The sequence below is a fragment of the Crocodylus porosus genome, unplaced genomic scaffold (genome assembly GCF_001723895.1).
Source record: "Crocodylus porosus isolate Cpor-Errol unplaced genomic scaffold, CroPor_comp1, whole genome shotgun sequence".
NCBI lineage: Eukaryota > Metazoa > Chordata > Crocodylia > Crocodylidae > Crocodylus > Crocodylus porosus.
The window spans coordinates 2,350,650-2,364,029 of record NW_017728949.1 but is presented as its reverse complement, the minus strand read 5'-3'; the positions used below and the strand labels follow the sequence as shown (position 1 = coordinate 2,364,029).

At 41.4% G+C, this 13,380-nt stretch overlaps 1 protein-coding gene across 2 annotated transcripts in view; it reads left to right on the top strand.

Annotated features, from left to right (window-relative positions):
• MEIOC (meiosis specific with coiled-coil domain) overlaps window positions 1–13,380 on the top strand; it is a 28,142-nt gene that overhangs the window by 7,268 nt on the left and 7,494 nt on the right. Inside the window, exons 4-7 of one of the 2 annotated variants that reach the window (XM_019554152.1) lie at window positions 1,007–1,111; window positions 3,617–5,477; window positions 7,893–8,027; window positions 10,565–10,745. In XM_019554152.1, coding sequence (XP_019409697.1) covers window positions 1,007–1,111; window positions 3,617–5,477; window positions 7,893–8,027; window positions 10,565–10,745 — 2,282 coding nt within the window. The remainder of the gene's footprint in view (window positions 1–1,006; window positions 1,112–3,616; window positions 5,478–7,892; window positions 8,028–10,564; window positions 10,746–13,380) is intronic. The other variant, XM_019554153.1, reaches the window with a different exon arrangement.

Below are 13,380 nucleotides of genomic sequence, written 5' to 3'. Positions count from 1 at the left end.
GAGGGCAAGGCCCCAGAGCGGGGCCGAGAAGGAGCGCGAGGCGCGCGGTGTCGGCCCCAGAGAGGGCAAGGCCCCAGAGCGGGGCCGAGAAGGAGAGAGAGCGAGCAGGCGAGGAATGCTGGCTAGGGCGGCAGTAGCGAGCCAGGCCCAAGGGCACCGGTATTAGGGCGGCAGTAGCGAGCCAGGCCCAAGGGCACCGGTAGTCGGGCGCTGGTAGCGAGCCGGACCCAGGGGGCGCCAGCGATAGTCGGACGCCGGTGAGATAGGCCCAGGGAGCGGGCTGGAAGATAGGAGCCTGGCCCAAGGGGGCGCCAGGCGGGCGAGGAGCCCAGGGTGCCCGAGAGAGAGAGAGAGAGAGAGAGGGCACCAGAGGGGCGAGGGACCGTACAATGTTCCACGGGACAGCTGCGAGGCTTGGGGCGTGCTGAAGGGGAGGTTTGGAGGCATGCATAGCCCTTAAGGTGGGGCGCATAGAGGCACCCCATTCGGAGTAGAGGCAGGAACATCAGAACCGTTAACTAGAGGAACAGAGGCAGCCTCCCATTTAACCGTTTAAGATCAAAGTCGTGGCGGGCGAGATTCTGAGGATGCTGAGTCCACCCTAACGTGGTGGTAGGGGGCGCTAGGGAGTTCACGGCCACTCCTAGGCCCCACGCCCTCACAGGGAGAAACTGGGAAAATACTTTTACAAGTGCAAGGCAAGATAGATGTTGAGAGGATCAGTTATTTTCCTTTTAAATGTAAAGATGCTTGACAGGTGCTAGATAACTTCAAACAAGAAGTCAGCATGAATTTGAAGGAGCTCAACAAATTTCAGTAGAGCAGGTACTATGCTGTCAGACTCTGGTGTGCATAGCAAAAATAAGGGTTCAATTGATTTAAAACCAACTTCAGAATAAATTATAAAGACTAGAAAGTGAGGAGTACTGTTTGAGTTATACTTAAGATTTTACCCTGGCATTTTAAAATAAATTGTATATTGATTAGATTTTCTTTTTTATTTCAGGATTCAGACTGAAAGAAATGAATATGGTAGTGAAACAGATTTATATGGACTTGTATCTAACATCTTGGAAGAGCAAGATAAATCACAGCCATATTTTGCTGAGGGGTTAGTATACTGTGTATATATTCCTGCAGAAGCATTTATTTTCCTTCTAAGTTTCTTTGTTTATTTAACCATTTCAGCATATACTGATGGCAAAAGTCTTTAGCTCTTAAACCCATTTCCAGTTTTACTAAGTAGATAGTGATGTGAAAAGTTCTGACTAGACCAGTAGTACTCATCTTTGTCCTGGTGGGCCAAATGATTGGCATAGGTCTGGTCTGCAGGCCAGATCAGACCCTGCCCCCCCAGAATCAGACCAGCATGCCTGGATCCAGATCACACTGCTTCTGCCTGGTCCTGTATATAAGAATCAAGACCCTGTGCCACCTCCACCTGGACCCATATGCAGGGATTGGGGCCCACACCACCCTGTGCAGCAGATCTAGCATGCAGGGCCATAGCCTGTGGAGCTTCTCACAGACTGTGGGGAGCCCTGTGGGCTGGATGAGAAGACACAGTGGGCTGGATCTGGCCTGCATTGTTGACTAGTGGTTCTCAACATCGGACTTGAGGCAACCCTTGGAAGAAGCCAGCTCTTTGTTTTTGCTTGTTTCTTGACTACAGAAAAGTAATACAGCAATTCTGTTTCAGATGATTTGGAAAGACCACAACAGATCAGAACGTTTTTGACATTGTATGGATTCCTGTTTGAAATCTCTGGCCTTATCTTGCAAATCACATATAGATGTTTCCACACTTAATAGTGCTCATATTTTATGGCACCTATGTAAAAATTAAAACAATCAGAGGAGCTCAAGGTGCTGCAAGACTCTGGTTGAGAATAATTGCACTGGATTTTAACTTATATTCTGACAAGTACTGTAAATAGTACTGTATTAGCTAGTACTCTAGAAATGAGTAAACATATTATAGCCACATTCTCTGGTTAATTTTCTGCAGCAGGATTGATTTAGATCAATGGTGTTAAACATAGGGTCCACAGGCTGTATCTGGCTTGCAGAACTGCAGCATCTGGTCTGGTCAGCTACTGGAAGTTGGGGTCATGGCCAGTAAGGGGTGGGACCACCCGCAGAATTTGAGGCCCTTAGAGGCAGAGGAATGAACGAGGGTTCAGCTGATACAGTCCTGCTTATCTTACTGCTGCTGCCACAACCAGTCCCTCTGTTCCCACTGCCAGCCCATCTAGCCATGCTGCAGTTAGTTGCCTTTGCCCCAGGCCAGATCCAATCAATGAGAAGCCACATGATCTGGATCCCAGCACAAACTGGGTTTGACACCCTGATTTAAATAGTAGGTTTGATTTGTTTTGTTCTGTTTTTTGTTTACTTGTTTGTTTTTTGTTTTTCCCCTCACCCCATGCCTTCCCCCAGTTAATTGAAACCCATAAACAAACAACAGGGGTTTTTTTATTTTGCTTTTCTTTCAGTAGTTCATTTAATATTTTGTGATGCATCTGTCATTTTTTCCATTCCTTAAAACAAACACTTTGGGCTACATGCACAAAATTTTTGTACTCTTTCTAAACTTAGAAGAGGCTTTTATGACTCTTATATGGTCCTTGTTACCATGGTCTCTGAGTACTGCATAATCTTTAGCTATTTTATCCTAATATTCTACACTGTAGGTGTTATGCCTACTTCACAGAGAGGAAACTGGTATAGGAGGATTAGGTTTAGAAAAGTATTTGGGTATCTAGTGCTTGTTGATTTCCATGGAAGTTAATCGCCAATATACTTCTGCTGATCTGGGCCTAAGTGACTTGCCTTAAGTTACATAGGACTTCTGTGATGGAGCACAAGATTGAACCCAATGGTGTTTTTCCAAATTAAGAGAAATACAATGGTCATGGAAATCATAGCCTGTTGAAAATATTTCTCTTCTGAGCAGTTCAGATTGCAGAGCATCAGGGTTCTACTGCAACATTTCCAGATAGCAGTGCTGAGGGAAATTCCTAAGCCCCCTGCAGAGATGAGATTTTGTGAATTATCTAGGGATATACAAAGCCAAAGCAAATAGGTGTGCAGGACCACTGAGATGTTCCAACTATTTTAAGTGGCTTTTATTTTAAATAGTGTTGGTTCTGCAGTTAACTATGTGACTCAGTTGATGAAGTTCATCTGATCTAAGAGGTGGTGCCCTTTGAAGTGAAAGTTGAAGCAAGTGGCTGAGTGACTTATGTTTTATTTGGCAACTCATTGTGAATTAAGCAGGTTGTGAACCAGTGAGAGAGAAAATCCAGATAATTTATATATACAAATTGCTGCATAAGTAGGAGACAATACTTTAAAGGCATTGTGGTCTGTGGAAGGGATATGGAGGGTTTTTTTGCAAGTCAAAAGTCAATGAAAACTAGTTAAAGGGAATCGCAAACAAAAGTAGAAAGGAGAATGGTGGAAATGATAGTATATTGGGATGTGGGATGTCTATCATGTAAGGAAACTGGTGGGTTAAAGGGAAGAAGAGTGATCATCCAAGTTCTTTTTCTGCTTCCTGTGGGAGGAAAACCAAAGACAGATTTGTAAATATATGCATGTTTCCTTTTTCTAGGACCTGCACCTCCAGTTTAAAATCAGTATGGCCTGTGAACACCACAAGACTTGCAGACCACCATGATTTGTTGTCAGAAAGTAAAAGGCCTGTAGTTGCAGCCATGTCTCAACATGTTTTTTATAGTGGTGAATCCACATCCACTGCTGAGAAACAATACTTGCATAGTAGTAATCTTGCATCACAACAGAAAACAGATGAACTTTATCATGGATTTCCTAGCTTAGACCTTGAAGAGCAGTGGTTGTACCCTTCTAGGAATGATCATGTCAGCTGTTACAACATGCAGACTAATGAGAATGCTAAGACACCATTATTCCAAAACTATCCATATAACAAAAGTTCTTATACACTACAAACTGGATTTTCAGAAGCAATAAAAGAATCAGGAGCAGATCCATATTCTTATGGAAGAGAGAAGGTATGTTCCAAAGGACCTGAGGCACAGTTGCAACAGAAGCGGGCAGAAATGTTTCTTTCACAATTTAATAGATACAGTGAAAACACAGACTACTGTAGGTACCCCGAATATTCTAATCCTAAAGCAAAACATAATAAGAATACAAACTTTAATGTCCAGGATGGTAAGAAATTAGCCAATGGAATATCTGAACCACCAGGTATGGACACAGATACCTACACTAAGCCATTTCAAGTGAAGCCAGCAATTCAGAAAAAAATGGAAGATACTATTCCAGATCAGCAGAACTTCACATTTTCAAAGACTGCAGGGCTCTTGTCAGAACAGCAATTTGGAAATGAGCCTACGTTTATGACTGATTTTGGGTTAAAATCAGAGTATGGTTTAAAATCGCATATAGCTTGTCCAGGAAGTAGTGAGTTTGTAAACGCCACAGAAAAGCAACAGTTTTCCAAATCTGATCCTCAAAGTTCTGATTATTTTAAAACACTTAGCTTATTATCACACTCAACAACTACATCAGTAGGCACCAATGTAAGGCCAACTTGGATGAGTATTCAAACTAAACCCAATACTTCTGTATCATACCAGAATACAGGTCCTTTGAAGTTGAATCATTTACCTGCTGCTGCAAAAGGTTCCAGTCATTCTAATGATTTTCCTCAATTATCATCTTTAAATTTAAATAATAATTTGTTTCAGAAATACTGCCAGGATAATTCATCAGTGTTTTCTAGTTTTGATTTTGGTTACAGTGCTACAGAACGAATTCAGTCTGCTAATTATATGGAAGGACTAACTAAGGTTGGAGAAGAGAGTCTCTTTGAATCAGTTACTGACAAGAAAATAAAGCACTCAAATGGATTTTGTGAGAACTACTCACCTCAACAGTATGGGATCATTGAAAATGTGAACAAACACAATTTCCAAACTAAGTTGCAGGTTGGACATTATGATTCCGAGGAAGGACAGAAACACTTGGATGGATTGTCACAGAACACCTACCAAGATCTGTTGGAATCTCAGGGTCACTTTAATAGTCATAGACAAGGAAGTGGAGATAGTAATGCTGTTAGTAACCGTGTGAATCGTGCACCAGCTTCATGCTTTTCAAACAATTTTATGATGGGTGATTTAAGACAGAATTCTAACTTTCAGCAACTTGGTTCGAATGGGTTTCCCTTGAGATCCACTCATCCATTTAGTCATTCTGTTGTTCCTCTGATAGATTCCTATGATTTATTTTCTTATGATGATTTAAGTCATCTATATCCTTATTTTAATGACATGATGTATGGTGATGGTTCTTTCTCTGGTTTTGTACCAACATTTGGATTTCAAAGGCCAATTAAAACTCGTAGTGGACCTGCCAGTGAACTTCATATTAGGTTGGAAGAATGTTATGAACAATGGAGAGCTTTGGAAAAAGAAAGAAAAAAGGTAACAAATATTTATGCAAAATCTCCAGTATACTTTGTCATGAGTCTAGTTTAGAAATGACAGTTTATTCCCCTAAGGCAGCAAGTCTAAATCTTGACAGGTTTTTGGGTTTTTTTGGTTGTTTTAATTTTTATTTTTTTAAGGTTTGAGAGTAAATTACTTTATGGGGATTTAGGGAAAAGAATACTTTCATGATATAGAATGAGAATGGGAGGTGAAAGGATAACCTTTGATTCCAGAGATATCATGCACTGGTTCTGGGTGCAGCTTAGGCTGCATTTGCAACAGAGTTCAACTCACCAAAATTGTAGCTTATTCTGTGAATATAAAATAAATTTCTGGAGAAATTGCAAGTAAATCTATTATCTAATTTAGGAATTAGAATGAGTTTTAAAATGATCCTTTAATGCATAGGTGTAGTCCTTTTTAAATTTAATAATGATCCTAGTAGTAGATTCTTTAAAATTCCCTTGTAATTAAAATTCAGTGGAATCATATGCTATATATCTAATATCTGAAGAACTTTTTAGGATCAATAATATATCTGTTATTTTTCATAAACTTACTCGCCTATTAATAAAAAGTTTGTTCTTTAGCCTCTTCTACAGAAAACTGAAGAACTGCTTTATTCAAAATGGCTGCCATTTCTAGTACTTCTCAATGGGACTATGGCTTGGCCACTGACTATCCCCCACCAAATATGACAGCTTTTGGCTCCTGACAACATAGTTGGCTATACCCTATTTGGGAACAATGGGACTGGCCATTCTGAAAGTGTAGTTCTCAAAATTTTCTGAAGAAGAATTTGCCCTTCTCTGTTTAAAAAAACTATCGGTTTGAAATATACTGGCAAAAGTTATCATGAATTACTTTTGCAACAGATGTGCTGAACAAGGAGGATGGTAGAAAAAGGGATATTTATATCTATATACCTTTAGAAAATTCTGGAGAGAGAGAAATGAGTGTATGTGCATAGAAAATAAAAGGGAATTTAAAGATCATGAAGGAGGGGAACAGTAAGGTTTGCGCTTAAGATGTTTTTGTGGTATTCCAGTTAAACAAAGCAGCTGTAATCTCATTTTACATGGCCAGTGTACTGTGGTTATTTTATGATACTTCAGATAGATAGAAAAAAGTTCCTGTATGCTGTGAATTTGATGATGAAAGATCATATTTCATATTTTCAAATATTCTTTTAACAGTTTAAAAAATAATTAAATGATCATTTGATAGTATTCTTAATTTTTATCATTATTATTCATGTGCAAAATAACTTTAGACAAATACTGTATTAAAATTGAATTAAGGTTGAGGTGCATATAATTCATTATAAGGTAAAATATAATGCCAGGATAATTTTACTCAGGAAATTAAAGAGGTAAATTTTAAACTGAAGTCATGATCATGTTAAGGTGTGAATCATGTACACAGATGGTTTCAGCTGCTAAGTATTTAACATTAAGAGAATGAAAATAATCAAAACCTAATTCTGAACATAAATAAAACGCTATATTTATAATTTATTGGATGTTTTGTGGTGTGCCTACAAGGAAAAAACTTAAATGTTTTAACTCTGCATGTTCAGATCTTAACAGATTTCTTTTGACTTAAGTTTTCTGGTGTTACAATACTTGATTTGGCATTAAAGACAACTTACATGTAATGTATTTTGATCTTAACTTTACAGTATTTAATCTGTTCTTGGTTTTTGGCTGCAAATTAATGACCATTAAAACATACATGAATTAGCCTTATTCAAGAAATCAGAAAATGTAATTATTAAAAATGGTTGCTTAATACTGTGGTGTGGTGCAGTGTTGTGGCATCATTAGTGCTCTATGTTCATGTTTCAGGATAAAAGCTGTAGCGTAAGTCCTTATTTTAAATAACAGTTACTTTGAGTGAACAGAGTCATTTCAGTTTAAGAATGCAGAAGATGATCATATAAGGGGGTAAACTGGTATTTGACTCCCCCTACTGAAATTTGTGAGGAATGACACATGAGGCTTAACTCGCTTGAACATGCCGTTTGTGTGAACAAAAATGCACTGCACCAAAAAAAAGCTGTCCATGATAAACTTTTCAGGCTCTCTACATTAATGCCCATGTTGTCTCCGTAGCCCCTTAGAGAGCTAGTGATCTGGTAGTAACTTTTTTTGAAACTGGTAGACTGAATACTATCCAGATTAACGTTTTGCTACCCAAATGATTTCTATAACTTCTAATTGTTTTAGCATGTATATATTCAGAATTATTAGGAAGAGCAGCTTCTTGGAGTTTGTTTGTTTGTTTGTTTGTTTGAATGTGTTTATAATCTGATTTGTTCTTGCTTCTTGCAGGAAAAATTAGAAAATGCACTATATTTAACTTGACCAAAAAAACCGGTCACATTCTGTTTTTGCATTTCTTTGTCAGACTGAATCTGCTCTTGCCAAGAACTACCCAGGAAAAAAGGTTTCTAGTACTAACAACACACCAATTCCAAGGCTTACATCAAACCCTTCAAGAGTTGATCGCTTAATTGTGGATCAGCTACGTGAACAAGCCAGAGTGAGTTTTAAAATCACTTAAAAAAAAAAAAAGTATATTCATAGAACTTTGTTATTAATGGAAGAAAAGTATACTGTATACAATTAAGTAAAGTTAGAAAGGATAGTCTAAAGCAGAGATGGCTATCTGTAGTACGTGTGCCACAAATGGCAACAGACAGTCTGTGTGGCACATGGCAGATTGGGGAGGGGGACAAGCAGCACAGCAGTGGATAGATTGGGGAGTGCAGAGCAGAAAGAGTGGCAGAACAGACAAGGGAAAGAGACTGTAGTGGCACTTGGGGAGGGGTACATGGCTAATTTGTTGCAAACCTGCCAAAAAGTTGGTCCCTGCTGTTCTTTTCTAAAACAAACACGAGCTATAACATTTACAGAAAATATGATCTTTAAGAATCTGCTTGTATTTTCCAGTTCTTTAGAACTATTTTGGCTGGCCTGTGAAACAGACACTTTATATCAAAACTATTAGGCTTCACTCAAGTTCTTTACAATTAATTTAAACTTTTTAAGCTACTTAATTAAATTGTTCAGATGTCCTTTAATGCCTTAAGGCTAGATCAACAAAAGGACCTAAGCATTTAATTGCCACTTAGGCACGTAATTCCAAAATTCAGATACAACTTCCACCTGGCTGCCATCTAACTTTGGAGGCTTTTACATTTCCTAAGCACTTAATTTTTCATCAGCAGAGTTCTTAAGAACCTAAATGGCAGTTATGGGTAATATAAGTTGCACAGTAGTCCTTGAAAGTTCTGAGCAGCTGAGCAACTAATTTGCACCCACATCCCATCAGGATCTGTAAATTAGGTACTCTTTTACCTAGGTGCCTTATTCAGAACTTTGAATGCCATTAGGAGGCAGAGTGCTTAAAACTTATGTATTGCAGATTTGGCCTTATTGTAAAAAGTTATGAATGGGAAAAGACCTGTAAATAGGTTTAGGTGCCCAGGTGCAATTGTGTTCCATCCTGTTCAGGTCCCTGAAAAAAATGTTAATACACCTATGTTTGGAATATGCTGTTAAGTCACAAAAAGCAGCAATGAGGAGGAGGACTGATCCACCTCTTGCAGTTAACTGTTTCTCTGAAATTTGAGCAGCATGGAATAGAATCGTGCCTGGGTATCTAATAGATAGAATAGGATGGGGCCTTTGTTTTTGACTCCCTTCCCATCCTTACAAGTGTAATACTTTGTCGCCTCCATGAATCCCTTCAATTCAGGTCACTTTTGATTCACCATCTTCAGTTATAGAAAAGCCCAGGTACTTCAATATTGAAGTATTTAACTTTGATAATAAAACTTAAATTCTTTTTCCTGTACTGATCTGGTCCCCACGGTAGGCAGTATCACACAGAATATTTTACGTTAAGTCTTACGTATCTTATTACAAGACTGGTAAACCTTCTTTTGAATGTTTTTCTTCTATTTGGTACTTGCTGTTCTGCCCATCCATCAAGGAGGGGCTGTGAGAGAAAATGCTTTGGGACCCCTGCAAAGGAATTGGGCGCATCCCTTTCCACCATTATTAGTGGAAAAAGTAGAGCTATTCAAGGGAATAGCTCTAAAAATCTAAATGTATAGCAAAGCATTTCAGTTATGGTGTGTGCACATGTGTATGTTTAAGTCTACTCTCTTCTAACATGGCTCTTAGAACCTAGGGTTACAAGTTTGCTGGAAGGAGATGCTGGCATTTACTTTACGGCAGGGTCAGCAGCCTTTGGGCCACATCCTGCCTGGGAGGTGCTTGGATCTGGCTTGTGTAGCATAGGGAATCAGCAGCATGCAGCTTGGCCTTGTGTCCTCCTTTGTGCCCCATACCATGCCACTGATCCCTGCCTGTATGATTCCTGCCAGCCTCTTTGCCTCCTGTGGCATGTGCTGCCCACTGCCGCCATCAAATTTGGCCCTCCCCACTACCATTTGAGACTAGGTATCAAGTGGCATGTGGTGGAAGTGGCAGAAGGCAGCTTGGGTGCTGTGGGGAGGGGACTGCAGCAGTGGCTAGGGTACAGGTGGAAGCCTGCTGTTCTAAAAAGTTGCCAACCTGTGGGTTGGGGATATCATAATACTGTGTCTGCTAAAAATCTGAAAGGAAGGCAAAGATCCAAATGTTCAAAGGTGACTGGTGATTTCAGATTCTTGACTTTGCTACCTTTTTTCTTTCCAAAGGTGCCTGACTTTTCATAGAGCAGATGATCAGCATTTTCTGAATTCAGCTAGTTTTTAGAGAAGCTTCAAGTTATATACTCAAACACTGAGGCACCCATAATCACTAGATTAATTTTGTGAATCTTAAACTAAACACTTGGATACTGGGGTGTTGTAATGATCACAGAACTAAGCATTGTTTATCTTTGCCAAATGAGAAACCAACATTACTGACAAGGATTTCGCCTGTTTCCAAAGCTTAACTTTTTTGGAGGATATGTTATAGCAAGGTGTTGCTTGTTTAGTACTAATCTGGTCAGTTCAATTTTCACCTACATTTTAGATAAGTACAATATATGAGCTATTGTAACAGATATAAAATGTTCATTAGGTTGTGACTTTACTGGGAAAAATGGAACGTCTTCGCAGTTCTCCCCTTCATGCTAACATTTCTACTGCTCTTGATAAACATCTGGAGATAATTCATATAGTGCAGTCACGTAGAAAGGATGAAATTGTAAATGCTTCAAATCGGCAAAGGCAAGGAGCTCCCAAATGCCAAGATGACAGAGGTATACATATACTTTTCCATGGTAGAATAATTCTTAACATTTGTTTTTATTTGATTTGGGTTTTTTTGTGAGTAGACTTTTTGATTTGAGTTTCAAGCTTTGGGCTTAGCCTGGGGAAGGGCAAAAAACTGGTTGAATATTTCCATGGTTTAAGTTGATATCTTTTTGGTTGGGAATATACAGTAAGCCTTTTGAATATTAAGCAAACAGATTTAATCGTGTTCAACTGTTCACTTCATCAGTAAACTAGAGAAGTAGTTGAAAATGAGTTATTACTAGTGTAGTTGAGGAATAAAGATGTAATTATTTCTTTTCACTCTGTGCCTCTGTCTCCTTATTCCCTTTCTTTTCCTGAATAACTATGATTTAAGAACTACTGCCATGTTCACTGGCCATTAAATCAAGAGAGTGGGAAATACCAAACCAGGTCAGGAGGACATAGCCATAATCAATACATTCTATATCTTAGGCCCAAATCCACAAAAAGGGACTAGGGCATGTTGCTGTGTGGTGTAATGGTCTTCAGCCTTTTTCAACTCGAGGCACCCTCTCGAACTTATAGGCTGTACAGGAGGGACAGGACAGGGAGGAAAGGTGCGGGTGTGTGGCGCTCTACATTGAGGAATACACATCCTCACCAGGTAGCACAAAGTCAGAGGACGGCTCATGGATGTGCTCTGGGTTAGAATACAAGGCAGTCAAGAGGAAAGAGACTTAATGGTGGGGGTCTACTACAGACCACCCAACCAAGGGGAAGAGCTAGACCAGGAATTGTTAAGTCAGCTCACGTAGTAGTTAGGTCAGAGGACGTGGTCATGGGGGACCTGAACTTTCCAGACGTCTGCTGGGAAGAGCAGTCAGCCAGGTCTGACCGCTCACATAGGTTCCTAGACCAAATGCAGGACTTCCATCTAACCCAGGAGGTGCACAGCCCCACCAGGGGAGACACCTTGTTGGACCTGGTGCTGGCCATGGGTGACAACCTGGTGAGGGGGCTGAGGGTGCTTGACCACCTGGGCAACAGTGATCATCGCCTGCTGGAATTCACCATCCAGTGCAAGGTGGCAAAGGCCTGCAGCAAGGCAGCAGCCCTAGATTTCAGGAGGGTGGACTTCAATGAGCTAAGGAGAATATTCAGGGAAGCACTGAGGTCCCGGAGAGAAGGGCGAGTCAGGTGTCCAAGAACAGTAGGAGACGATCCTCCAAGCCCAAAGGGAGGTAATCCCAACACGGATCAAAGGGAGCAGGCAGGCACAAAAGCCCCCATTGCTCACCAGAAGCATCCGGGAATATCTCCTAGCTAAAAGGGAGGTGTACACCCAATGGAAGGGAGGGGCTGTCACCAGGAAGGATTATATTGCAGTTGCTCAGGGATGCAGGGGGGCAGTCAGGAAGGCCAAGGCAGAGAGGGAACTGGGACTAGCTTCCCGAATCAAGGACAACAAGAAGTCCTTTTTTTAAATACACAGGGGGAAAAAGAAGGTACTGGGTAACATGGGGCCCCTGCAAGACACACTAGGAAATTTGGTCGTCACACCAGACGACAAAACTAACATGTTTAACGACTTCTTTGCCTCCATTTTCCTGAGCAGGAACCAGATCAGCCCCCCACTGGGCCCTCCCTCAGGCCCCAGGGGAGGCGCACCTAGGCCAAGGGTCAGGGAGGATCTAGTCAGGGAACTTCTGGAGAGACTGGATGTATTTAAGTCAGCTGGTCCGGACGATATCCACGCCAGAGTGATGAGGGAATTAGCTGAGGTCATTGTGGGACCCCTGGCACAGCTTTACAAGCACTCGTGGTGCTCTGGTGTGGTGCCGGAGGGCTGGAAGAGGGCCAATGTGGTTCCCATCTTCAAAAAAGGGAGGAAGGAGGATCTGGGAAACTATAGGCCAGTTAGTCTTACCTCAATCCTGGGGAAGCTTTTTGAGAGAATTATTCTGGCACGTGTCCACAAGGGGCCAGAAGGGGAGATTATGCTTAGGGGCAACCAACAGGGGTTCATTAGCAGCAGGTCCTGTCAGACCAACCTGGTGGCCTTCTACAACCAGGTCACCAAATCCTTAGATGCAGGGGTAGCAGCGGACATAGTTTTTCTGGACTTTTGGAAGGCCTTTGACACTGTCTCTCACTCCATTCTCATTAAGAAACTGGGGGACTGTGGTGTCAACACCTACGCAGTCAAATGGGTCACCATCGGGCTGGAGGGCCGCACCCAGAGAGTGGTAGCGGATGGGTCATTTTCAGCCTGGAGGAATGTGGGCAGTGGGGTTCCGCAGGGCTTGGTCCTTGGGCCCATACTGTTCAACATTTTCATCAGTGACTTGGACGAGGGGGTAAATAGCACCCTGTTCAAATTTGCTGATGACACCAAGATGTGGGGGGATGTGGGCACGTTAGAAGGAAGGAATAGGCTACAATCGGACCTAGACGGGTTACAAGGGTGGACGGATGAGAACAGGATGGTATTCAACACTGACAAGTGCAAGGTGATGCACCTGGGGAGGAAGAACCAGCACCGTACCTACAGGCTGGGGAACTCCCTTCTCATAAGTGCAGAGGCAGAAAAGGATCTTGGAGTCATCATTGATGCCAAGATGAACATGGGCCGGCAGTGTGGGGATTCACTCAGGAAGG